Source organism: Chrysemys picta, chromosome 1 (assembly GCF_011386835.1).
Source record: "Chrysemys picta bellii isolate R12L10 chromosome 1, ASM1138683v2, whole genome shotgun sequence".
Classification (NCBI taxonomy): domain Eukaryota; kingdom Metazoa; phylum Chordata; order Testudines; family Emydidae; genus Chrysemys; species Chrysemys picta.
The window spans coordinates 243,658,746-243,686,292 of NC_088791.1; the positions used below are offsets into that span (position 1 = coordinate 243,658,746).

Sequence of the window (27,547 nt, forward strand, 5' to 3'; positions counted from 1 at the left end):
ACACACCTTAATATAATCTAGAAGCCAACGGTTTGGTGCCATGGGCGAGGTACTTGTACAACCCCAATAGCTACTGATTTTCTATAGGGTTCACGAAGCTCAGGATACAGGGCAATATATCCCACAGTTGGAATATGCAGAGGCCACATTGAAGGATAGTCATAAATTTCCTTTCATCAGCACCAAGGGAAACTATACTAATTAACATATCTCCTTTCTGGAAAGCCTTTTTGAGAGAGTTTTTGGACTGCGGTCACCTAAAGCTGTATTTTGACTTGTTTCTAATTACAAGGTTGATTTCAGATTACTATCACTGTGACAGAAATCACTGAATAGAAACTCAGAGCTCTCTCCTTGTATGCATTTACTTGAATGCTCTCTTTTTTGTGTTTGCGCCCCACTTCTACCTAGATAATCTAAGATTCCATTCTATGTCAGAAATATTAATGTATAATGTGTTTAATGCTTTACATTTTCAATATCTCAATGGCATAGTTATATCATGTTTTTACAGATGGAGGAAAACTAATCTCTCTGTCTGAAGAGACACAAGGCTACAAAAGAACTCTGCCTCAACTAAGGAGTGAGAACTTGTAACTTCCCAGGTCCTCGTCCAATGTTTGTTTACACTCTACCACAGTGCTTTTCAAACTTATTTTCTGGCAACCCAGTTGAAGAAAATTGTTGATGCCCGTGACCCAACAGAGCTGGGGATGAAGGGTCTGGGGTGTGGAAGGGGCTCAGGGCTGGGGCGGAGAGTTGGGGTGTGAGGGTGAGGGCTGCGGGGTGGGGCTGGGAATGAGGGGTTCAGGGTGTGGGAGGGGGCTCTGGGCTGGGGCAGGGGGTTGGAGTATGGGAGGGGGTCAGGCCTCTGGCCTGGAGGTGCAGGCTCTGGGGTGGGGCTAGGGATGAGGAGATTGGGGTGCAGGAAGGGATTCCAGGTTGGGGGGGGCTCAGGGCTGGGATAGGGGGTCAGGGTATAAGGTTGGGGCACAGGCTTACCTTGGGCAGCTCATGGTCAGTGGCGCAGCCAGGGTGCAGAGGCAGGCTTCCCGCCTGTCCTGGCACCACGGACTGCGCTGCGCCCCGGAAGCAGGTCCGGCTCCTAGGCGGAGGCACGCAAGCGGCTCAACGCAGCTCTTGCCCACAGGCACTGCCCCCCCCCCAGCTCCTGGCCAATGGGACTGCAGGGCCAATGCTAAGAGCGGGGGCAGCGTGCGGAGCCCTGTGCCCTCCCCCGCCTAGGAGCCGGACCTGCTGCTGGCCACTTCCAGGACGCAGCACGGTGTTGAAACAGGTAGGGACTAGCCTGCCTTAGCTGGGCAGGACCACTGATGGGACTTTTAATGGCCCAGTCAGTGGTGCTGACCAGAGCCGCCATGACCCAGTGCCTTACATTCCTCAACCCAGTACTGGGTCGCTACCCACAGTTTAAAAACCACTACTCTAGCATAACTAAGTCAAGGGCAACCTAGCTGGGTCAAAGGCCAGGTTGTTAAGCAACAAACGCAGACCAGGATATGCTTCACCAATGGCAAAGGTGGAAGATGAAAGTGAAGCTCAGGACACGCTTCCTCAGCTGGGGAAGTATGTAACTCACACACCTTCTGGACAGAACACCACAAAAGCACTCGAGGTTCACTGCTGAGTGCAGGTTTGTGGGTGCTGCTAGGGACAAATTCTCTTTCTGATCACTGCTCCTGGACCAATGCCTGCAAAAGTTTATCTATCCTGAAAGCATCTGTATTGTTCTGTCAAAGTGTTTCTCTTGGCACTAAACTACTTATCTTAGTATAGATGTTTGTTACTCATTATTAACAATAGTTTACAATATTTGTTATTGAATGTTTATGCAAAGCTTCAATAGTTTTATAAAAATAATTGTGTGTACCTTTGGTGATTCCCCTTCTCAGAGCCGTAACTGGAGTGGGGCAAGAGGAACAGCTGCTCAGGGCACAGAGCCGGGGGTGTGTGTGTGCAAAAATGGGGCAGCACAGACCCAGCAACGTCAAACACCTGCCCCTTCTCCCCCCCCCCCCCCCGAGGATGGACCCAGCAGTGTCAGCTAGGGTGACCAGACAGCAAGTGTGAAAAATCGGGACAGGGGGTGGGAGTAATAGGAGCCCATATAAAAAAAAGCTCCAAATATCAGGACTGTCCCTATAAAATCGGGACATCTGGTCACCCTAGTGTCAGCTGAAGTCCATGAGCGTAGTTTGGGGGAGCATTGCCTCCCCCAGAGAGGGGAGGTTCCAGAGCTGCTTCTCCTGCTGGGTGCTCGCTGCCTTTGCAGCTGGATGCTGCCTCCTGGGTCCTAGTGCCGGTTGACTTCCTCTTCTACAGGTGCTGGCTGCCCTATATGGCCACCTTGCTGTTTTCTATACTACAACAGGTTTCGGGGGGAGGGGAGATGGGGGAAGGGGCAGTGGGGAAAGGAGGATGGGATAGGGCAGGGAAGGGGATATGGGAGGAGGGGAGAGCGGCAGGGGATAATGGGAAAGGGGATGAGGTGGAGAAGAGATGGGGATAGGGGAACGGGCAGGTAGAGGCAGATGTGGGATAGGGAGGGGTATTGGGACAGTGAGCAGTGGGGAGAGGAAAGGGGAAGAGAAGGAGAGAGGAAGGGACTGGGGCAGTAGGGAAGGGGGATGGGGAGGGGAAGAGAAGGAGAGAGGATGGGACAGGGGGCAGTGGGGAAGGGGGGAGAATGGGACAGGGGGCAGTGGGGATGGGGAGAGGAAAGAGGATGGGACAGGGGGCAGTGCAGAAGGGGGATGGGCTGGGGAGGAGAAGGGGAGAGAATGGGACAGGGGGCAGCGGGGATGGGGAGAAGAGAGAGGATGGGACAGGGGGCAGTGCGGAAGGGGGATGGGGTGGGGAGGAGAAGGGGAGAGAATGGGACAGGGGGCAGTGGGGATGGGGAGAGGAGAGAGGATGGGACGGGGGCAGTGGGGAAGGGGGATGGGGTGGGGAAGAGAAGAGAAGGGGAGAGGATGGGACAGGGGGAGAGGGGATGGGGTGGGGAAGAAAAGGGGATAGGGGAATGAGAAGAAGCAGGAGCCCTACATGCAGCATCCCCTCAGCAGCAGCAGCTGGTGCTCCCCTGTTAAGACGGCCCATCCCCTCCCAGCACCGGCAGCCTATCTCCAGCGGTACCCCTGCCACAGGTACCCCCTCCAGTGCTCTCCAAATACCCCCTCCAACACCCCCAGGTAATCCTCCCAGTACACAGGCACCCCTCCTCCAGCACCCACCCCAAATACCCCCTCCAGCTCCTCCTTCCCCTCCCCCGGCAGTGTCCTCTATTTGGGAGCTTGAAATATGGTAACCCGAGGGGTTGCTCTGTTCTCACAGCCTTGGTTTCAGGAGCTGGCGGGAACAAGTCTACTTTGGCAGCAGTTGCCTGCCCCCAGCCCTGGGCTCGTCCCCAGAGTCGCATGGCTGAGCTCAAAGCTCGGGCTGTGAGACCGTGATCCTGGCAGCCATGGGGCTGGGGGAGTGGAGCAAGGACCGGTTCTGCTCTGTGAGCAGGGAGGGTGGGAAGAGTGACCCGGCTGCAATGGCAGGTCCCTGGGCAGTGAGCAGGGTGGGATTGGGCTGCTGAGAGGCAGGTGCCCCAGGGGGAATGAGTCCCCCAGGGAATGGGGAGCATCTCATGGCAGCCAGGCTCCATGGGCAGGGGTCAGATCCAGAGGGTGTCACCAGCCAGCACCGAGCTCCTTCAGGGAAGAGGCAAGAGCGCGTCAGGCACAGGTTGGAGCTGTGCCACCGCCCTGCCTGGGGATTGCCCATCTGTACAGAGGTGGCCTGGCTCGGGGAGCAGGTCAGGGAGGGCTTCCAGGCAGCCAGCCAGTGCCCTGGCTCCCACAACATGGAGTGCCAGGGGTGTGAGCGGGCCAGGTGGCTCCTACCAACTTCCAATGTGCTGGTTCCTGGCAGAAAGCGACAGTTTTCAAACTGTGGGGTGCATCCCCCCTAGGGAGGCACACTCCACAGTTAGAAAACCTCTGAGCTAAATGGGAGGCAAAAATCTGAGGGGGCATGTGACCCTGAGTGTCTTCCCCCCATGTTGCCTCTAGTAAGTGCAAATATGATTAGTCTAGGGCAAGCAAAATGATTAGTTATGGCTCTGCCCCTTCGTAAAGGTTGAGATGCTGCTTAATGATGTTGATGTCACAAGCAGTTCTTGTTTCCATATGTTACCATGACTCTGTGACATACAGAAAATATCAGTACACTATTTTAAGTCAGGTATTTTCTCCATCTAATTTCATTGTGCAACTGTAGATTCTCTGGAATATGGAAAAAGGAAAATCTTATATCAGCAACATCAGGGGATTAAAATAAAATTTTGCTGTGAGAGGAAATCAAAGTCAAGGAACAAATATTACTATATCTTAAAGTTACATTAAACTACAAAGCATACAAAGAACACGTTAGGTAAAGTATAAAAACTATAAAATCATGACTGGTGTGGAGAAAGTAAATAAGGAAGTGTTATATACTCCTTCTCATAACACAAGAACTAGGGGTCACTACATGAAATTAATAAGCAGAAGGTTTAAAACAAATAAAAGGAAGTATTTCTTCACACAACACACAGTCAACCTGTGGAACTCTTTGCCGGAGGATATTGTGAAGGCCAAGACTATAACAGGATTCAAAAAAGAACTAGATAAGTTAATGGAGGATAAATCCATCAATGGCTATTAGCCAGGATAGGCAGGGATGCAAAACCATGCTCTGAAGTGTCCCTAGCCTCTGTTTGCAAGAAGCTGGGAATGGGCGACAGCGGATGGATCACTTGATGATTTCCTGTTCTGCTCATTCCCTCTGAAGCACCTTGCATTGGCCACTGTCGGAAGACAGGATACTGGGCTAGATGGACCATTGATCTGACCCAGTATGACTGTTCTTATGTTCTTTGGTCCTTTACCTAACAGGGCAACTGTTCCAGTGGCCCAGAATGCGTATTTTTATATATATTGTATATATTTTAAAAGGCTACGATTTTTTCCAGAGGTTGCGGAAGTCACAGAATCCATGACCTCCATGAATTCAGCCCTGTCCTCCAGGAGCTGCAGGGTCCCGTCCCCCCCACCCCCCCGGTGCGGGGGAGGGGGACCTCACAGCTCCCCATGGCTGTGGGTGACGGGGGACCCCTGGAGTTTCCAGCCGCTGCAGGGCCTCAGCTCCTTGCTGCTGCTGGGACCCCTCCCTGAGCTCTGAGCTGCTGCGGGCAGTGAGGCCCTCCTGCAGCTCCCAGCCAACACAGGCAGTGGGGCTCCCCAGAGCCCCAAGCTGCAGTGAGTGGCAGGGACTCCCACTGCTCCGAGCTGCCGAGGGTGGTGGGGCCACAGCTCCTAGCCGCCGTGGGCAGCGGGGGGGGGGGGGGGGAGGGGGTTGTAGCTCCCAGTTGCCAGGGGGGCAGGGGTACCCTGGAGCTCTGAGCCACCGCCCCCAGAGTTCCAAACAACTATGGGCACCAGAGGTCTTTCAAAGCTCCCGGCTGCTGTGGGTACTGTGGAGCGCCGAGCCCCCACACATGGTGGGGGCCCCCAGACCTCAGAGCGGCTCCTGCAGCTGCCCAACCTCCGCAGGTAGTGTGGGGACCCCGCAGCTGGGATCCCCATTTTGTCAGGGATATTTTTAGCAAAAGTCAGGGACAGCTCATGGGCTTCCATGAATTCTTCTTTATTACCCGTGACCTGTCCGTGACTTCTATTAAAAGTATACATGCCTTAAAATCTTAGCCTTAATGCATACAGTATGCATTGTGATGGGGGCATCAAAACAGCAACAATGAAACTAGAATGAATATCCTAGCAATCACTACATGAACAAAATAGTCCTTTCAGAAGGGCCCACTTAATGAGTATATACGGAATTATGGTAAATTAAAAAGTGTTCCACCTAAACTCTTATTTCCCACATGATGATTGTAAGAACAGTAATTGCTTTCTAATGCTTTGAACTCTATTGTACTGTTAGGCATGCAAGTACACACACTAGAACTTATCCAGTACCTTATCTTTCAGGGTAAGTGCACACAAAGGCAGTTATGGACTTTTCCAAACTACATTTCATCTCCAATTATAATACTACTCCTTTCCATTATTCTCCTCCCCTCCTATCAGCTTATCTCATCTTTGTGTGCATCATTTCCTCGGTCTAAATAAAGTCAGAAGGGCCAGAGCTTGAGCACAGTAACAGTTTATGAACCAGTCTGACTTCTTGAGGCAATGCGTCAGAACTAAAATTTTATTTTGGCCAATAAATCATTTGTTTAAGAAAAATGTTTGAAAAAACTGCAACTGTATTACTTTTGTTTATTTTTAAGAGTAACGTGAATTCTTACCCTATGTGTCTAATACCAACACACACAAAAGTAGGATTTAAAGCAATTTAGACACATTTCAGCAAGTACATTTTATTTCAGTGAAGTTATGTATTAATATTTTATTTCAAAAATAGTAATGTACAAGTCATCTTTGGAGAATTACATTGTCTATAGATTATTGCAGATAAATAGTTATTGGGGACTTTTAAAATATAAGAATTGTTTTAAACGTGCTTTAACCTAAAGATGCTGAAGTTAACAAAAGGGAAGTTTAGCCATCTGTTCTAGTTGTATGACAATTTTAACACTACAAAGCTATGGTTACTTTCCAACGTTTGTTTTTAAAAAACGATTCTTCAACCTATTCTGTAAGCCACTAAACAGTTTGTCTTTATGTAGTAAAGAGATACAAATAAAGTAAGGCTCCAATTCTGGAAACACTTATACACATGTTTAACTTATGCATGCAAGAAGTCTCATTGAAATAAATGGGACTAGCCATGTTTGTAAAGTTATTTATGTGTGTCTTTAATAGCCCAGTTTATTTCAAAAATGCCCAGCTTCTGAACCAGGGAATACATGTAAAGAGGCCAAAGACTGAAAAGCAGATGAAAGTGGATTAGACTATTTTTTAATGACTTGGTCTTCAATTAGTAATGTCAACTACAAATATATTAGCATGCAGCACTGAAGACCATGATTCCTGTTCATTAGAAAGCTTAGATCACAAAATCAGGACAGTGTTTCTATAAAAAACAAACCATTGTCAGCAAAATTAATAAGTGGTTATTTGAGCAGATTTAAATATTTAATACATTTCAAAACACTTCAGAAGTTACATTAAATGCTGTTTAGTAAGTAAACATAACGTATCAAAATTACTTTCAAAAGGCTATAATATATATATATATATATATATATTCACTGAATACTTCTGTACTACAGTATTCATATTATGAATGAAAACTGTCTACGATAGAGATATTTTCTTTGGTACAATGCACTTAAGTGTGACTTGGCCATATACTCCTAAAGTATAAGGGCATATCAACGTAGCTGCTTAATGGAAATGTTCATTAAATTATATTAATGTAACAGTAACTTACAATACTGTATGCATATTGACCACATACTTTTCTTCTTTAACTTGCAGTAGTAATGGCCATTTTCCAAATTCTTGTTTGGTAAGAAATACAGAAGAAATAGAAAAAGTATAGGAAACCATAGCTGACTTGTATAATTTTTAACATTTGCTTGCCATAATCCTCTGTATTACATAAAGCTGGAAATGAAACAGAAAAATACATTAGTAAATACAGAGAAAATGAAAAACTTTATACTCAAGAATTATTCATAATGGTACAGTTAATAAATCCATTTTCATGTACAATTCTTACAGAAGAAGACATGAAGGGAAAAGAAAGTAGCTACATTGTTTATAAGATGCAATTTTGAGAGGGTGAAGTAGAAATAGAAAACTGATGTATACACAGAAAAGGTCAAGCCTGGTCTTGGTCCCGCATTCATGGGAATGTGTGTGCCCATATAACTTCTAAAATTACGCTTAGCAGTTGGCCAGTGACATGCAGCTGCGTATCAGGTCAAAATTGAATTTTCAATTTCAATAAGACCGACACAAACAACAAAGCAAACAGTTATTTACAGTTAAATTGTAATCCACCATCAAGGAAAAAAATGATTAATTTTATGATGTTTGTTGTTTTTGTCACACTCAAAGTTAAAACATATTTTGTGTGCATCAATTTTCTTTGTGAAAACACATTTGTTTTGATGAGTTATTTGGGAGTTCTGCTTTTTAAAGGATTCCTGTAACTCCACAATTTTTTCAAGTTTTCACAAGACAAAAGTCAACTGGCTCCAAAAGTGAAAAAATGTGGGCCATATTCAGGATACAGCACAATTGTATGACCATGTTACAAAATCCTGAAAATACTTGTTTGTAATGTATGTGATGATACAATCACAACTATGGCAGAGCAACTGGTTCCTCAGTGGAGTGGAGGTATTGGAGGATTGCAAGCCAATGAGTGCCATTGACCCAGCAAAGATTACTGGTTAGCACTGGCAAAGATCCACACTGGCTTCACTCTTTACTAGAAAATAGCATAGCATCTGATAATACAAAGAATAAAAGAAGAAATGCAAGAAAAAAGTAGTAATCATAAAGATCAATTCTACAACTTTTGAAACTAACACATACCCTAAACCCATAAAACTCGACAATTGCATCCAATTGCTATTTCTGGAATTCCCTGTGTGAGATTCTGTCCCTTTCTAACTTCTCCCTCTCACTCTGTTCCTGCACGTTCACAATTTCATGATCTCTGACATCAAAGCACAGGAGTTCAAGCCGAAAACCTGGATCCCTTATTGAAAAAAAGAACTCTCATAGAATATACAGCAGCTCCTCAAATCAGTCAACATAGCTAAGTTATTTGAGACAATGACTCAAGCATAATGATTATTCATACTTTAATTCTCATCATATAAAAAATAACATATTTACACTGTTTACTAAAATGACTGAAGTTTGGTTATGAATAAATAACTCTGAAATGTGAAGACTTTTTTCTCTATTGATATCCTAGACAGACTGCTCGTATGAGCACTTACTTTTTACGGTCCTTGTCTTTTTTCAAACTAACGCTAGGTGTAGATGCAAATGCCTGTGCTTGAAGTAACTCAGTAGCAGCTTTCCTCTTATTGAATGCAATCATATCATCTTCCAGGAGTTTTCTTTTTTCCTCCAGCTTCATCCTCTCTTCTTGGTGAAGTCGCTTAAGATGTTCAAATTTAGCCTGCAGCTGTTAACCAAAGCACAAAAATTGCATTTCCAACTAGTGACACACGGTGGTAGCCTTGCCATAGGAAAACACTTACTAATACTCAAAGCAAACTTTGTAAGCTACATAGATAACTTGCATTTTGTTATCATTGCAGATTTCTTACATATATTGAGCTCTTAAAACACTGATTCATAAATCAAACATAGGGGCACCATAATCCTGTTAAAAAAAAAACTTAAAGAAACTTTCAGAGTACAATCACATATTTATATGCATTTGCATTTACAAAAAATGCTTAAACAACCATATTTTCCCCAAACAACTTTTTAAAAAAAGGCATTTAGGATGACATGTATACAGATTTTAATTCGTATTAAAAATTAACAGGGAGACACATGGTTCAGCAATTCTTTTCCACCACTAACAGGGAGTAAATAAGCACCAAACCTTCTTATTCTGGATGATCGATTACTGCACTTAACATAATGCTGGAGCCTATAAATTGCAAGAACTAAATAGGGCACTAGATTTGAATCAGGAAATATTTTCTGTGGATCAAAAATTGAGGCATCCACAGGTAACATTTCCAAAACTGAAGAGAGGGCACCTTTATGGTTCAACAGAGGAGTATCCAATCATCACTGAGCTGAGTAAAGAAAAACAACAGCTTGATATAAACTGGAGTTGTGAAGCTCTTTGATATTGGAACCTCTGAGAAGAGGAAAAGATTAGTAGAGCATTCAAAAATTAGGAATTGTTGGGCAGAATATCCCTAAAACTAGATGATCAGAAAGCCATCAGATGGCTGTATATGTATGTAGCCCAGTGTCCATGACTACAATTTGAGTAGTTGGAGAAAAACTATTTGTTGTATTACAAGAGTTAATTATTTATCTGCAAGAATTGTTCTCTGAAGAAACACATTTTAGGCTTGTCTACACTAGCACTTTTGTCAGCAAAACTTTTGTTGGGAGGGATGTGAAAAAAACCACACCCCTCACCAACATAAGTTTCACCGACAAAAGTGCTGGTGTGGACAGTGCTATGTCAGCAGCAGAGTGTCTCCCACCAACATATCTACCGCTGCTCATTGGGGATGGTTTAATTATGTTGGCGGGAGAGAGCTCTCCCACTGGCATAAAGTGGATACACAGGAGACCTTACAGTGGCGCAACTGTGCCACTATAAGGTCCAGAGTGTAGCCTTAGTTAGTTTCTCTTTGGATCTGTGCAGTTACAGATCCAAGTGAACCACTGCATGCTCAAAATCTCTGTTGAAGCTGTCCATATGGACTGCCGCACTTGGGAGATTAACACGCAAGTAGTGATCCTGTAGGTCGGTCAGTCTGAGGAGTATTTAGAAGTAACTGCAAGACTACTGTCCTGAATTGGGCAGAATTCAGGTACAGAGAGTAATTCTGCATAAAGAGCTCCAAACACCAACCTTGCATATAAGAGAGATAAGGTAGGTGAGGTAATATCTTTGACTGGACCAACTTCTGTCAGTGGAAGGTACAAGTCCTCAGAGCTACACAGAGTTCTCCTTCAGGTCTGGGGAAGGAAGCAGTGTCTGAGAGTTTGTTTACACTTACAAAACTGCAACTGTGCTACTGTGGCACTTACTGAAGACCCTACCTACACCAACAGGATAGCTTTTCCCATCATGTAGGTACTCCACCTCCCCGAGAAGTGGAGGTGGAGATACACCAGGAGGTAGGTTGATATAACTGTGTCGCTAGGGATGTGCAGTCAATGGTTTCAGGTTTTTTCCCCTGTATTGAAAAATGTTCTCCTAGAATATTTTGGTGGCCCTTTCCAGAATGCAATCTACTTCTCTGGTGGAATGTCCTTGTTTAGGGAAGGCGGTTTTAAGTGTGTTTAGATGTGCAACCTGGACTTTCTCTTTGGAGCAAATACTGTGGTATTTGAGTGGCTGGCTGTAGACGATACATTTTTTGGTGCGTCTGGGGTGGTTGCTGGATCTATGGAGGTAAGTATGGTGATCCGTGGGTTTCTTATACATAGAAGTTTGTAGGGTTCCATTGTTTAAGCTAATCATGGTGTCCAGGGAGTTGATGCTGGTGTGGGAGTATTCTACGGAGAGTCTGATGGATAGGTGGTGGTTGTTAAAGTTGTGATGAAAATCTATGAGGAAGTTTAGGTCTTCTGTCCAGAGGATGAAACTATTATCAATGTATCTCAGATATATCACTAGTTTCATGGTGCATTTTTCCAGAAATTCTTCCTTGAAGTGACCCATGATGAGGCTGGCATATTGGGGAGCCAGCCCAGTACCAATGGCCATTCCCATGGTTTGTGCAAAGTGTTTGTTGTTAAATGTAAACTCAAAGCAGCACCAGACCCTACCAGAACAACAAACGCAAAACCTGAAGACATATCTTCACAGCTACAAAGATCAATACCTCCCATAAAACACCTTTCAAGATCCATGGGTTCTACACATGCTTATTACATGTAGTGTACATCACCCAGTGCATCAAATGCCCCAAGAATCACTATGCTTTCAAAAGAGTTCACACAGAAAAACAAAAAACAAACACCATATCACTGTGGGTGAACACTTTTCACAAAGCAATCAGTTCATATCTTATCTTTTAATACTTGTCCTCAAAGCTAACCTGCATAACATCTTAAAAATGAGAGAACATGGGAACTTAAATTCATACTCTGCTACACACCAAAAACCATTGACTTCACAGGGACACTGCTTTTACGGCTTATTACAACAATTTGTAACACACCACATTGCCTGCTACCCACCCTTAATTGCCCACTTCAAACCCTTTATGCATAACAATCTAACCCCCAATTACCCACTTTATTTCAAGTGACCACTTCAAACATGGGTTACCCCTTCTGCTTAACAATATCTGTCCCAACTTGTATTTAGCTCAGACACTCTGCTTCCTTCCCCAGACCTGAAGAAGAGCTCTGTGTAGCTTGAGCAGTACCGGGTTGACCATGGCGCCGGGCCCACACTCAGAAGGGGCCCTGGTGTCTGGACCATGACCCCACCTCCCCTCCCCACTCTGTCTGTGCTCTGACTCAAGGTCCCACCCACCGCTCTCTCCTCTTCACCTCCCTCCCTCTTGCCTGACCCGTGGGTGTGGGGCCAGTGGCACAGCTGGGCTGGGTGGGCTCTCAGGGGTTATGTCCCAGGGGTCTGCTCCACTTGCAGGTGCAGCTCTGGCTCAGGCAGTCTCTGTTGCCCGCCACCTGTGGGGCCCTGCCCACCTCCCCAGACCGAACTGCCCAGGACTGGTGCAGGGACCAGGCCGGTCTCAGCCAGTGGGTGGGGGGCAGCGCAGTAGGCTGGGCTGGGCGGCTCCAGGCAAGTGGGTCCTGATGGAGCCCAGCCCAGGGAGGCTCTGGCCTGGCTGATTGTGCCATTCCCAAGGAGCCGGAGTGATCCCTGACTGGCCCCAGCTGTGCTGCAAGCTCAGCCTATGCACAGACAGTCACTTCCCAGCGGCTGAGGCCGAAAGGCAGGCAGGGCGTCAGGGAGGGGGTCTCTGGGGGACCACTGGCAGTGGAGGGGGGTCTGTGTGGGATACTCCTGGGGGAATGAAAACCGGTCCCCCTGCAGATTTCTTTGCTTCCCTTTAGAAAATGACGAAGAAGCAAAGGGAAGCGGGGGGAGTGGGAGGCGGGGCAGCTGGGAATGCCCATGGGCTTAGTTTGGGTAGGGTTGCCAGGTATCCGATTTTCAACTGGAACACCTGGTCGAAAAGGGACCCCGGTGGCTCAGGTCAGCACTGCTGACTGGGCCGTTAAAAGTCCTGTCAGCGTAGCGGGGCTAAGGCAAGCTCCCTGCCTGCCATGGCTCTGCACGGCTCCCGGAAGCAGCGGCATGTCCGCCCTCCGGCTTCTAGGTGTAGGGGCAGCCAGGGAGCTCCGCACACTGCTCCCACCCCAAGCAACGGCTCTGCAGCTCCCATTGGCTGGGAACTATGGCCAATGGGAGCTGCATGGGGGCTGCGACTGCGGACAGGGCAGCGTGCAGAGCCGCCCGGCCATGCCTCCATGTAGGAGCCGGAGGGGGGATATGCCGCTGCTTCCAAGAGCTGCCTGAGGTAAGCGCCGGCTGAAGCCTACACTCCTGACCACCTCACGTGCCGCAACCCCCTGCCCCAGCCCCGATTCCCCTTCTGCCCTCTGAACCCCTTGATCCCAGCCCGGAGCCCCCTCCTGCATCCCAAACTCCTCGTCCCCAGCTCTACCCCCGAGTCTGCATCCTGAGCCAGAGCCCTCACCCCACCCACCGCCCCAGCCCTGGGTCCTCTCCTGCACCCCAAACCCCTCATCCCTGGTCCCACCCCAGAGCCTGCACCCCCAGCTGGAGCCCTCGCCCTCCCTGCCCCAGCCCAGAGCCCCCTCCTGCACTCCGAACCCCTCAACTCCAGCCTGGAGCCCCCTCCTGTACCCCAAAACCCCTCATCCCTGGCCCCACCCAAGAGCCCACACCCCCAGCTGGAGCCCTCACTGCCTCCTCATCCCAACCCACTGCCTCAGCCCGGAGCTCCCTCCCACACCCTGAACTCCTCATTTCTGGCCCCACCCTGGAGCCTGCACCCCCAGCCGCAGCCCTCATCCTCTACCGCACCCCAACCCCGTGCCCTAGCCCGGTGGAAATGAGAGAGGGAGTGAGGGTGGGGAGAGCGAGCAACAGAGGGAGGGGAGGATTGAGTGAGCGGAGGCGGGGCCTCGGAGAAGGGGTTGGGCAAGAGTGTTTGGTTTTGTGCGAGTAGAAAGTTGGCAACCCTAAGTTTGGGGGGCATTGCCCCAGCAGAGGTGAGGAGTGGGGGGGGCATATGGGGTCATATGCCACTGCCCCCCCTTTCGGTGAGTGCAGAGCTGCCCAGCTGAAAAAGAAGGGTGCTGCTCAGCTCCGCTGACTTTGCAGCTGGACACTGCCTTCTGGGTCCTAGTGCTGGTTGTGCTTCCCTTCTGTGTGCTTGGAGCTGTCCTGTTTTTTGTACAACAGTGAGTGCCAATGGTGGGGTGGGGCATGGGCCGGGCTGGGGATGGGGAAAGAGGCAGTGGGGAAGGAAGAGGGATGGGATGGGGAGGGGATGGAGCAGTGGGGAAGGAAGAGGGATGGGATGGGGAGGGGATGGAGCAGTGGGGAAGGGGCATTGGATGGTGAATAGAAGGGGATAGGAGAAGTGGGAGCCCAGCATGTGTCATCCCCTTGGCAGGAACTGGGGCTCCCCCATTAAACAGGCCCATCAAACGCCCACCCTGACAAGCCTCACCCCCCCTATACCTAGAGCACCCCAATGAGCCCCCCCACACACCCTCTCCACTGAGCCCCAACCATCTGCACCTGGACCTCCACCCCAAATTAACCCCACCTCCCCTGCACCCAGACCATGCCCTGCCCCGCTGAGCTCCCCACACCTAGACACCCCATGCTGAGTCCCAACCACCTTCACCTGGATCCCCCCTGCAGAGTTCCATTGCCCCTGCACCTGGAACCCTCCCCCGCCCCCCCGAGTCCCTGTGCATCCAGATCCCCCACTGAGCTGCCCACTCCCAGATTGCCCCATACAGAACCCCCTTACCCCCACCTGGATCTCTCCACATTAAGTCCCTCTGCACTTGGATCCTGCTGCCAGGCTGAGCCTGCCTGTCCACACCTGGTGTTTCTGGGGCAGGCCTGGCCCTTGCGTTGTGTCAGAGTCAGGTGCAGCCTCACTGCTGAGTCCCTGTCCCGGGATGGGGGGAGGCTGCAGGGTGAGCTCCCACCTCCATGCAACCAGTGGCCTGTGCTCCCCACTGCCATGCTGGAACTTCCACATTTATTTATTGACAAAGAAAATTTGCAGAATTTTAAAATATTGTGCACAGAATTTTTTTATTTTTTGATGCAGAATTCCTTCATGGGGTGCTGTACAGCTGTGATGGTGGGACTGTGAGGGGGGTGCTGGTCAGTGGGGTGGTCTGGGGGGTTGCTGGGCATAGGGATCAGTGGGAGATCTCAGCGAGAGGGCGATGGGCATAGGGATCTGTGGTGGAGGTCTCTGGGCGAGCGGGTGCTGGGCATAAAAGCGGGGCACTGGGCAGGGGGGTGGATGGCACGGGCCCACCCCTGGGGGAAGGGGCATGCTGGCAGCGCAGGGCTGGGCAGATCAGTGCGCATCTGGTGCCTGCAGGTTTGTAAACAGAGCCCTTGTGCTGGGCAGTGTGGAGCGGGGCAGATCCCACCATGCCATGCCCTGTCTCATTGCCCCCAACTGGCCCCTCCCTCTGCGGACCAACCCTTCTGCCCCCCTGCGCCATGCCCCACTCTTCCCATGGGAGCCCACAAATATGTTTGGCGCCAGGTCCGCAAAAAGTTAATCCAGCCCTGAGCTTGAAAACTTGTACTTTTCATCAAAAGAAGTTGGTTCAATAAAAGATTATCTCATCTACACTCTCTCTCTCATATCCTGATACCAACACAGCTGCAACACTGCAAACTATCTTGCGTATATCAGAGAAACAAACTGCAAAGGTATGTTGTAGAGGCTGCCTTAGACCTACCTGAATGTGCCCTGAAACCCATTGGTTGCTGAACACAATAAATCATTCATATCCTGATCTGCTTGGGCAGTCCTATGCTGGGAAGGAGTTTATGATCCTAATCTTATCCAACACATCACAAGTAAAGTAGGGCAACTTGTGAATTAGTTTGATCCTATTTAAAAAATAAAATTAAGACCCTCTTGACATTCAAAGTGTGTAGCTGAATTCCTTTCAAATGCACCAGCATCGCAAGGAAAAATGCAAGGTTAATGGACCTGCGATGGAAATCAGAAACCACTTTAAGACAGGATTTGAGGTAAACATGTAGGCCCATCATATGGAATGTTAAATAAGGAGGCTGGGGAGAGGGGTAAGAAAATCATTTTGCTAGCACGGCTTGATGGAAGACAATCCTCTGAGGAATTTCTTGCACTGACAAATGCCTCAGATCTCAAGAGATCCATCTACTTCATATCTTTATTAAGTAAGGATCTAGAAGCTCCAGTCTAGATTTCTCATTAGCTACTACCACTACCAGAGAGAGCCTGGTAGTGGGTGAAAGTAAAAAGATATTCAAAATCCTTCTCAGGAATTTGATACATAGTGTATGCCTGCTTTAAAGCAGGTAGGAATTGAAGCTTGGGTTAACTCAAAGTCCCTACACAGCTCCAGAATACCCTTATTTATGGGGATAACCACACATTCAGCTGTTTGGGCTGAAGAATATTGAAAACCTGCAGGATTTCTATAGAAAACTTGCAATTTCTTTTGATTAATTTAAAAGATATGCCGAGATACTACTGCAATGGTGGACTTATAAATAATATAAACAGGATATTTACTAGTTTAGGCTTCATCCACCGCTCCCTCCCGCACCCCCAATGCATCAAACAAATTATGTCCTTTTTTTAAAAGCACTCCACAATTTAGCTCCATCCCTTCTAACTCATTTTACTGCAACATTGACTCCCACTTTAATTCCACGAATAAGGTCTCAATCATCCCCTCTTCAACAAGCACTCCTGTGCTTCTTCCCATGCTAACCATGATGTATGGAAAATGCTCCCAATCAAAATCTGTAGTCACCACCTTATCTTCTTTCAGCTCCCGCCTCAAAACTCACTTCCGCCATAATGCATACAGAAAACTGCAATCTGATCATGGCTACGCTGTGATCATTGCTACAGAATGGCTAAGAATGTGCAGACTGTTATGTTACCCTGTCTCCATCACTCTGTCCAAGCCCACTTGTGTTTCTCTTCTCCATCTGTCCAGTCCTTTAACTGTAAGCTCTTTGAGGAATGATATTGTCATCTATTATATTTCTGTACAGTGTCTGGGCACAATGGAACTCAACCTAGTTGTGTCTTTTTAGCTTTAGTGCTATACAAAAGTTAATAATGAATAGGTATGATAGTAGTAGTGATTTTGCTAAAATATTCCAAACACCTGTAAATTAAAAAGAAAAGAGAGGCATACTTGCCTCTCGCTCAGCTTCTTTCAATATTGCTTCTTTCTCCTTGACTCTCTGCACAAACATCTGTCTCATCTCCTCCTCCTTCCGCTGCAATTCGCCAAAGAACTCATGCCGCTTAGCTTCATAGGTCTCCTGTAGACTGAAGTCCAGAGAATTTAGTCTCTATCGTATTGTTTGTAAGATAAGGAAACATAAAGGAAGCATGTAAATACAGTTTCGCACATTACTTCAACAAGTTGTTCAGCTCATGTACAAATCTCTCGAATTCCTCATATGCAAGTAATAAACAACCTTAAATAGAAACAACTACTCCCTATACCTTTGTAGTAAACATGCCTGGGTAGATTAAAAAAACTGACAAGAAGCCCTTTACTGATCTGATTTGAATCACTTCAAATTACAGCAGTTTAGGACTGTTACAATTATTGAAACATGGAGTAGGAACACACACAATCTCCAATTTGCAAAATGTAGAGTTTACAAGAAAAGGAGGTGGCAGGACACCCAAGATGTTGGAAAAGGATAGGAGTTCTCTCATACTTGAACGGACTGATTGTAATCAATGAAAACTTAGCGTCTCTGAAATGTTTCATCCGAGATGCTACTTTGCACATAACAGCTGTTAGATTGATTATGCCCCTATAAAAAAAGCTAACCTTGGGGAAATAAGTGAAGTAAGAAGGCTCAACCTGAATGAAGGGAAATAATGTGACCCTCAAACAAAATATATAGGATTCTTTATGTGATTTCAAAATTGAATATCCGGGATCGTCATGTGGCTAAAGGTGATATCTGATTTTACAAGTACTTTGATATCCACAATATAGGCTTATTTCTTGAAAAGTCTGAATTTCCTTAACAAAAACATTTTTGTTAGTATGGTTTTAAAAAAATTAGTTTCTTCACACAAGATAACACATTTGAAGCTTACCATACTGGTCTTTGAAATTAGTAAGAGGGTAACAACAACAAAATAGTTGCTATCAAGCAAACACCTGGACACAAAACACAGAAGCAGGATATCAACAACAAAACTGTTAATCAGATCATGTTTTATTCCTGTACCCACACCTCAGTTCCCATCTTGGAAAAAGGATAACCTACCTATCTTTGAGAAATGTTTTGTCATGCTTGAATGAAAAATGCTCTTTCCAAAAAGTATCTGAATAAAAGTTTTGTAAGACAGCAAAGTCTACGATAATTGAGTTTGTGGGCCAGATCCTCAGCTGATATAGATAAGTCCATTTATTTTACACCAGCTGAGAACCTGGGCCTGTCTCTTACAGGAAATAATGCTGATGAGTAGTTTAATAAAAGGATCTTTAAAGTATTAGAAATGATTAAGGATAAGATTGTGTCATGAAGGTCACGGATTCCATGACTTTCAGAGACCTCAGTGACATTTTCCTCTTCAGCCGTGAGCCCTGGGGCAGCGGGGCTGGAGCTGTCAGCTGCTGGGGGGCCCTGCAACTCTGAGCCACTGCAGGCAGCAGGGGCCCCGGATCTCTGAGCTGCCAGGGTGGCAGCGGGGGCCCTGGAGCAGTCAGCCACCATGGCAGTGGATGCTGGAATTCCCCTCTTCCACAGTGGGACTTAGACTCTCAATCCCCGCCCTGGGGCTTGGGCTTCAGTCACTCCCTATGCCAGACCTCCCCATTATTTTTAGTAAAATCACAGACAGGTTGCGGGCCTGCGTGAATTTTTGTTTATTGTCCACAACCTGTCAGTGACTTTTACTAAAAATTACCATGACAAAGTCGTAATGTAGGCAATGATGTCCCTCTCTGTTCTGGTGTTACGTGTGCCCTGTTTGCCTTCTTTAATATTATTGTTCTCTTTTCTAGCTGCATCTGGCATCTTTCCTCAGCTATCAAGAGCAAGGTTCATGGCTTCCTTCCAGGCTGCTGAAACACTGAATCAACATCTTTTTATTCATTAACTTATGTTCTTCCTTTTTGGCACATTAACAGATTTAAATCCTGTTCAGCTGTTACCACTCAAAGTAATTTTCAGTGTAAAAAGGTCTGAATCAGGAAAACTAAGAACTTGCTGATGTAGATGTCACAATAAACTGAAATAGTTTCACCTCTTGTTATTTGTACTTAATTCTATGACAGTGGCAGGAAAGCTCCCCAATCCTAAATATCAATCCATTTTGAGTCAACGTAACAGGAAGTATGACATCACCGGTGCTGACAGTCTATTCGCTCCATTTCTTTCTTTCATCCTTCTATGAAAGTTGTGTTGCTGAATGTTTCAATTATTAAATCAGATATAGTTCCTTCACTACTTTTTTTCCTCCACACATTCAGCACTTTGTTGCTTACTGCCTCACAGACTGTTGGGTGGTGGGACTGCAACATCCTTTCAGTAGGGTAATGGCAGAGGGGGTTGATTCACCTCTTCTTACTCTAAAGCTCTCCCCAATTCACAGGTAAGTGTTTGACACCATTGGTAAATTAATCATTGTGACAACACTACTTTCCTTCCTCTTCTCCTCTCCCAATGTGGAATACAAGGATTGTAACAAAAGTAAGTTACTGTATCTCAGGATATGTCTACACTATGCGGTAAGTCGACCTACGCTAAGCAACTCCAGCTACGTGAATAACGTAGCTGGAGTCGACGTACCTTAGGTCAAGTTACCGCAGGGTTTACACTTACCTTACTTTTCTTGTGGGCAGTAGAGTACAGGGGTTGACTGGAGAGCGATCTGCAGCTGATCTGGCAGGTCTTTACTAGACTCGCTAAATCGACTGCCGGTGGATCGACCTCAGAGCGTCGATCCCCGCTGTAGTGCAGATCTGCCCTAGGTACTGTGTGTTTTTTCAACCAAATGAATAGTCCATTTTAAAAAAAAAAGGTCATGGTAGCAACCATTTCAAGTCTCTAAGTATAAACCAGTTTAATAAAAGAAAAGGCTGTTGGGAAGATTAATGAATTTATATTTGTCAGATGTTTTGATACTATGCTATAATTTCAGTTCCTAGACAGATGATTGTTGTTGACCTGCAGCTGGGGTATTTTTTTGAGCACATTAAAAGTTTCAAATATAAGTCATCACTTGAACCGCTCAGATTTAGTGCTGGAATGGTGAAAGGTCACCGCATCAATAATTTTATGAGACGAGACCAGGTCACTTCTTTAAAAATAAAAATCACCACAATACCTTAATGAGCAAGTTGTCGCTATCTTCTTTCAAATTAAAAGAAATAGAGAAATTAAGGCACCGTTCCTAGAAATTCATTCACTTAGATATATGTTGAAAATTATATTTATAGGAATAGTTCCGCAGAGAAACATACTGGCTAAAATGGTACGCATCCATTAATTCACACAAAGAAGTCTGCCTTGAAGATACCAGATTTACCAAATAATCACTTATAAAAGCAGTTTTTTGTTCTTTTTTCAGTTTGTTTCTAAAATATAGTATTCTTTTGAAAATCACAATGACAAAAACAGAAAATGTAATAACTTAAACCCTCCCCACAATGTTTAATGTCAGCAGAACAATGACCTAAAATGTGCTTTATTTTAAGAGTGGTTTATATTTCATCAGAGTTTAAGTTGGCACTATACGTATCTAATGAATTGTGTATACTGTGGTCAGTTAAATGCTTTCCAAAATGTACACAACACTGGCTCTGACATGCTTCGTATAATGCACTCCAGCTTTAAAATGAAAATCTAATACATGGATAGTATCACCCTTTCTGTAAGCGGGGTTGTTGGGGGAAGGGAGTTTGTGACAAAGGCATTTATGTACAAATAAGGTAAATAATTTTTAATATTTTACTAATACACTTCACATACTTCACTATAGCACTACTACCTACCTTTCTACAGAAGCGTGGCTGTGAGATATAGACTTTTTGCTATCTGTGTAACCCTTTAGTAGGGGGACCCTAAAAACAAAGGTGCAAATCAATCAAGTTTTGCTCATGTTCAATGAGCTTAATTTAAGCAGGCTTAGTAGGACACTTAATATTTCTTCTCACAAAGATCAAATGTACAAGCTGATAGAAATATAAAGAGAGTGATCCAAATAACCTACCTTAAGAGTGATTCAGGTAACTTACTCCTCAGATATATTCTATTAATAAAACCCTCCATTTGACAGAAAAGCTTTAGAACTCTTCAGTATCAAAACCCAACAGGAGTTAAGGCACTACAGTTAACAGTCTCAAGATTTAAATTCTGAAGATGATGGCAAGGTGTTTTCAGGAAGTTCTTTGACTGAGACTCACTATCTCAGAGGTTTCCTAAAGTTGACAATAACGGACTTTCAGAACGTACCTAGGCGTTTACCCGAATAAAGGTTTGAACAAGAGGCAACCTGTATCTAAATGACTGGTTTAAGGATGGGGTTTAAGATCCTTTTAGCGATAATGGCTGTCATGATTTTATTGTTTTTATTCTTTATATATACAAGCAGCATAGCATTTTAAGCATTTTAAAAGATGAGATATAGGAATTCCCATAGTGGATCAGACCTATGATCCATCCAGTCCAGTATTCCATCTATAAGAGTAACCAGCACCAAATACTTCAGGAGAAGGTGCAAGAAACCCCACAGTAGGCAGCTGAGAGAGAGTCTGGCCCCTATGACAGTCTAATCCTAATCCCTAGTAGTTAGAGATTGGTTTAAACCCTGACACAAGAGGTTTTATAGCCCTTCCAACACTTCCTTTTTTAAGCACTAACTGTAAACACCGTATCAGTGGTTTTCAAACTTTTTTCATTTGTGGACCCTAAAAAATTTCAAACGGAGGTGCGGACATCTTTGGAAATCTTAAAACGGTTTGCAGACATCCAGGGGTCTGCAGATCACAGGTTGAAAACCACTGATCTATACGGTTAGCAAGAACATCCAAACACTCTTTGAACCTCACTAATTTCTGACTTCAAAGACATCCTGTTTTAATGAGTTACACCATCTAGCATTGTGGGGAAAAAATACGTCATTTTATCAGTTTTGATTTTGTCGGCTCTTAATGTCACTTAATTTCCCCCTGTTCTTATGTTATGGCCTGGGACAACAGAATCTACCAGTCAATCTTCTCTATACTTTTATAATATCCCTTTTTATTCATCTTCTTTTTATGGTAAACAATCCCAATCTTTCTTCACACGAAGAACTTTTTCATGCTCCTAATCACTCTGTTGCCCTTCTCTGAAAACCCCTCAGAACAAGGACAAGTGCCTGCTCTGAAGAATTTAAAATGTAATCCGACACCATGGCTTAAAAAAGGATGATTAATCCAAGGAATAACTGGTTGCTCCAATTTTGGGCATTCTGTTCCCTTTAAAAGAAAATTGGCTGGGAAGCTTGTAAAACCCACATGTTGTGAATGTAGAAAAATAAAGAATAAAAAAAGATTAACTTCAATCCAAGAAAGTAAACAAACATCCATTTTACAAGATGTATGTATCTTTCCCCACCTATGCAAACTAGTAGCGTATATTTTCAATGCTCCTGTGACAGTCAGTTTTCTTCCACCAGAGGATAAACATCGCCTACGTAATTTAAGTTACATGATACAAGTAGTATCCTGGTAGATTTCTGGACTTTTAAATTGCAGCTTGCAGATCTACTCAATCTTCAAACAGCTACCATACAATTATCTCTCTCTCAACCTCTCCTCTCCTCCACTCTACTTTTAAATTCTAAATCCTTCAACAACTTGATTTCCAGACTGGTAACAGGTTGGCTATTTTCAGGGCTAGTAAACAAGTGTTCTAACCACATGACTAAACCAGTTACGTTTGACTTCAAGTGATGAACCATACACCCTGCAAAGTGTTAGATGATAAATTCTAGTTTCTAAAACTGTATACCACACATTTCTGTTTAGATTGATGTTTGTTTAGTATACATCACTACACTTAGGCTTGGTCTACACTAAACCCCCAAATCGAACTAAGGTACGCAACTTCAGCTACGTGAATAACGTAGCTGAAGTCGACGTACCTTAGTTCGAACTTACCGCGGTCCAGACCCGGCAGGCAGGCTCCCCCGTCGACTCCGCGTACTCCTCGCGGCGAGCAGGATTACCGGAGTCGACGGGGAGCACTTCTGAATTCGATTTATCGCGTCCAGACAAGACGCGATAAATCGAACCCAGAAGTTCGATTGCCTGCTGCCGAACCAGCGCGTAAGTATAGACAAGCCCTTAGTAATACCCTTTTGCGATAGGGCCTCACATGTGAAGCTTATCTCATCATGAACCTATGTGATTCATCTGATCCCTCTTTTCATACAAGTATTCTTTTACAAGGCACATGTATAAGATTTGTTGGGTAGACATCCTTAATTCAGATTAATACAATCTAAATTACAACCAGCTCCATTTAAATCCCGTGGGGATTAGGATATAGTGGTTTGTTAGAACTCCATTATAAACAAAAAAAAGTCTGGAATGCAGCTACAAATAAATAACAGTTAACTGTTCTTATTACTAAGCAAACTCACAGAGGACATTAGATTAGGAGGACTACTATATTTATTGGCCTATTTAACCATGAAACATTGTTATCTTTGCTTTCCCAACCCTAATCCTGTTACACCCACTTGTACCTTAAGTATGTTTCTAACTTTTCAATTTGGAATTGTGACCATTTCTTTCCAGGTTTTCTGAGAGGACCTAGCATGCTTTGGGGCACAATAATAATTCCACTGCCTTACATGCAATGGACACTTATCAACATAGTTTTTCATACTAGACAATTTATGAAAACCAATTATGGTTTTCTCTGCCTATGACCTCATCAGCAGTCCTGACAATACAAGACCTATTGCTGCTGCCCTGCAAAAGGAACAGTTTTGGACTAAAATTAAATTCAAAATGAATTATCAATCATTAATTAGTGGCAACTATATGAGGGTATGTATTTATTAAATCATCAAAATGACATACGTGCAATAAATACCACAAAGCTCTTGATGGAGCAAAGCCAGCATATTATTCAAATATAGCAAAATTCTGATATTTTACACTGACTGAGAAAACCGTTGCAGATTATCAAATTTTGCAAGTGAACAAACAATTATAAAAAGTCAGGGAAACTGACTTCACTAGATGTACTTTGTTCATTTATTGAGTACAATTTAATTTTAATTATTTGTAGTAATACCTTACACTGCTAAATAGTAGTAAATGTACTATAGTATATTTTGTAAAAGTGTTGGCGTTTTAATAATTTTGCAACTCACTTTGTGAACACATTTTTGCTGAGAAGTGGCCAAGATGGTCATTTTTCTGAGAAATGACTGGATTTGCAGTTCAATAAAGTGGGAATTATTGAGGTTCTACTGTACTGTCTCTGTGGGGCAGAGCCATCCTTTTCCCCATATTGCTGATGGATTTAATTCCAATTAGTAGACTTTCTGTAGTTTATTTTATGATTTGTGTAGTAGTTCCATCAAATACTTTATGGATAATGTTACATTATTGGGCAGGCTGTACATCAAATGAATCCTCTGAATTCTCTCTTCTCATTATAACGTTATGTAAATTTTCCTTCAGACAAACCAAGTGCCTTCTCCTTTAGGCATCAATGTAATTCTCACTGTGACACAGAGCACAGGGAGAATTGCATGCAGATCCCGCTTGCCTATTTTTGTCACAATAAATCAGTTAGTTAATTCCTCTCTTTAAATTCTTTTACTGTACCTAAGAAGCTTTGTAGCTTCTTCTTGGAGATAAAGATGAAAACTGAGAATTTACGCAACTAGAAAAACTATTCTAAAACTAGTTGGAAAATGCGTTACTTTTTAGTATTAGTAATAACTGGGTAAAGATGGGCAGATATAAAAATATCAAATAATGAGTCAGAGCATTAAAAAACATTTTTAAGTTCCAGGATATTTTGCTGTTTTTTAATGTATATTCCATCCAAGAGTTGGCCACCACTACTGCACAGCAGTAAATTGGCACTTCACAGATTTCCATTCTCAATAGAATTCGACTACTAATTATAGACTCGGAGGAGAGAAAAATTGGCAGTTCAGAAGTCTATTTCTGGAAGAATTCTAACACGCAATGTGCACGTACAAATGAAGCAGTCATACATGTAGAAAGAAGAGGCTACATAAATAAAAAAAGATCAGAAAGTTAGAAAAGATAGAAAAATTGGAAAATAGGAATTATGAGGATTTGCTGTGCAAAGTGCGATTATACAAAAAAAGCCTGTTTACAAGTAAGCTCTTTCTTTTTGCTTTTCATGAGAACTTTTGGAATCCCCCCTTAATTCTATGGCAGGCTATTTGGAGATTTTCTGTGGCATGAACAAATTTCTAATCTTTATGGGTAAAGAAATGTAAAAAGTTAAAAGTAGTACCAGTGATTTTATAGGATAGAAGTTATTTATTCAATTATTTCTGACCATGGAGTCCAACCACACTACCACTTCTACATCAGATATCAATAACAGATGAGACAAAACAGCAAAGTTGGAAGTATAAGAAAAAGCCAGGTTATGCTGGAATTGGTTTCAACGGCAAGAAAAAAGAATAGAGAATAGTGTACATATATGTAGAAGAACATGGGCTGCCAAATGTGTTTTTGCAAGAAATAAATCAAAATCCTCAGTTTTGGAACAAAGCATCAGTGATCTATGAGAAATACAGAAATAGTCTGTACTCCTCTAAAATAGTCACATCACACATATAGTATACGGTGATGATGACTAGATAAAAATATTACAATTTCCATGTATTACTGATATTTCCTTCAGACGGCACTATTTGTTTCTAGTGGTGGGTTAAAGAATATAATTTTTCATCCTTTCCCTCAGACTATAAAGGATTAGGGATCATAATGCAGGGATGAATGAACTCAACATTCAAGCTAAAGGATTCACCCCCTTACCTGACTGGTTTGTTTTCAGGGCCTGTGTCTCTGAAGCCCATCTCTTCCAGTTTGCAGCGTCTATACAGCTCATAATGCCGTGCATGAGTCTGTTCTCTCAGGTCTTCCATATTTGTGCAAATAAGCATCTCACGAAGCTTTACAAAGTCACAGTGGTTCTCATTTTCCACTATTCAAGTAAATAATAATAGTAATATTGATCCATGATATACAAATGACTATACCGTAGAACAGTATTTTGAATAACCTTGGTATTTTCTATTCAATTGGTTGATTAAGTTTTTTGGGGGTAAAATGTCCCTAGTTTCTTTTACCCAGTTGCTGCCTCATGATTTGTGATACATAATTCAAGCATTAACTATAAACATTGTTTATCAGGCTCCATTATTTTTCTTTTCATGACTCCCTATTTGAATCTACAAAAGAAATTACTTTCTTTCTCCTCTGTTCTGATACAATAGCCTTGTAACATTTGGTAATGTCAGCTACACCTTTACAATGCAATAACATAACTAATCACCACATCCAGGATCTGATGGCCTGATTTTCAGAGTTGCTCAGCACTCATAAATCTCATTTGTGTTGATCGGACCTGGAAGATCAAGCCATGAATGTTTTGGATCAGTTAGCCTATCGATCTGGCATAAGAAGCCAGCATCAGCCCACTTACTATCAAAACATAAACATTTCTGCATCTTGAGTGGGTTTTATAATGAAAACAACATTCACATACTTGTGAAAAATACTATTCAAAATTCAGATTTTACCTTGTACAATGCCCCAAGGGTACTGTCGAGCTTTCACCATTTTGTTTCCAATCTTCATTTCCTCCATACTCCCCACTACAGCAAATGGTAAATGTCCCTGTAAAACAGTCAGAACAATTCAGTCTTATTTCCCAGTATCCTTACATACGAACTGGAAAACAACATTGAAAATTAAATCAGAGAAACAACAAGCATTTGGAGACAAATAAACATATTATAACTACCAGTCAGTTTCACATAGCGAATCCATTTAAAAAGAGCAATAGCTAGTCAAATCCTGGCCTGCTAGTGCACTAAGGGACTTTGGAGCTTCAACGGAGGGCTGCACATGTCACAAGGACTCCTGGTTCTCAAATCCAATACAGTCTTCATAGATTGCTACAATAAATGGAGTTTGAGGTAGTTGTCCCTCATGCATCAATTTTATTGGAAAAGGCCAGCGGACAGTTGCGCTATTTGGGATACAGCCTTCCTCAAAGCAGAACAGGCATCTTCAGCATCCACCAGTGACAGACATGAGGCCATTACAGGAAGTGCAGGGCTTGAGGCCTGAGATCTTGCTCATGCCACAAGCTCAGACAGCCATGAGGCAGGAAATGTTGCCTCAACACTGAATGACTGCTCCACAACCAAACCTGAAGTACTGCTAACTGGGAAGAAAGTTATTAGAGTAACACATTTTGGGGGGGAGGGGACCCAGACTAGATGAGTGTTTCTAAATTTTTCCTTAAGTAGCTCATAAAAAGACAAATGTAAATA

At 44.0% G+C, this 27,547-nt stretch overlaps 1 protein-coding gene across 4 annotated transcripts in view; it reads right to left on the reverse strand.

Moving 5' to 3' along the window:
- Window positions 1–6,410: 6,410 nt before the first annotated feature.
- SEPTIN10 (septin 10) overlaps window positions 6,411–27,547 on the reverse strand; it is a 49,024-nt gene continuing 27,887 nt past the window's right edge. The window contains exons 6-12 of one of the 4 annotated variants that reach the window (XM_065580984.1): window positions 26,789–26,885; window positions 26,022–26,190; window positions 20,988–21,056; window positions 17,158–17,290; window positions 8,975–9,165; window positions 8,562–8,727; window positions 6,411–7,622 (exon numbers count right to left, since the gene is read on the reverse strand). In XM_065580984.1, coding sequence (XP_065437056.1) covers window positions 8,598–8,727; window positions 8,975–9,165; window positions 17,158–17,290; window positions 20,988–21,056; window positions 26,022–26,190; window positions 26,789–26,885 — 789 coding nt within the window. In that variant the 3' untranslated portion in view covers window positions 6,411–7,622; window positions 8,562–8,597. The remainder of the gene's footprint in view (window positions 7,623–8,561; window positions 8,728–8,974; window positions 9,166–17,157; window positions 17,291–20,987; window positions 21,057–26,021; window positions 26,191–26,788; window positions 26,886–27,547) is intronic. The other 3 variants (XM_065580985.1, XM_008174304.4, XM_024110837.3) reach the window with 3 other exon arrangements.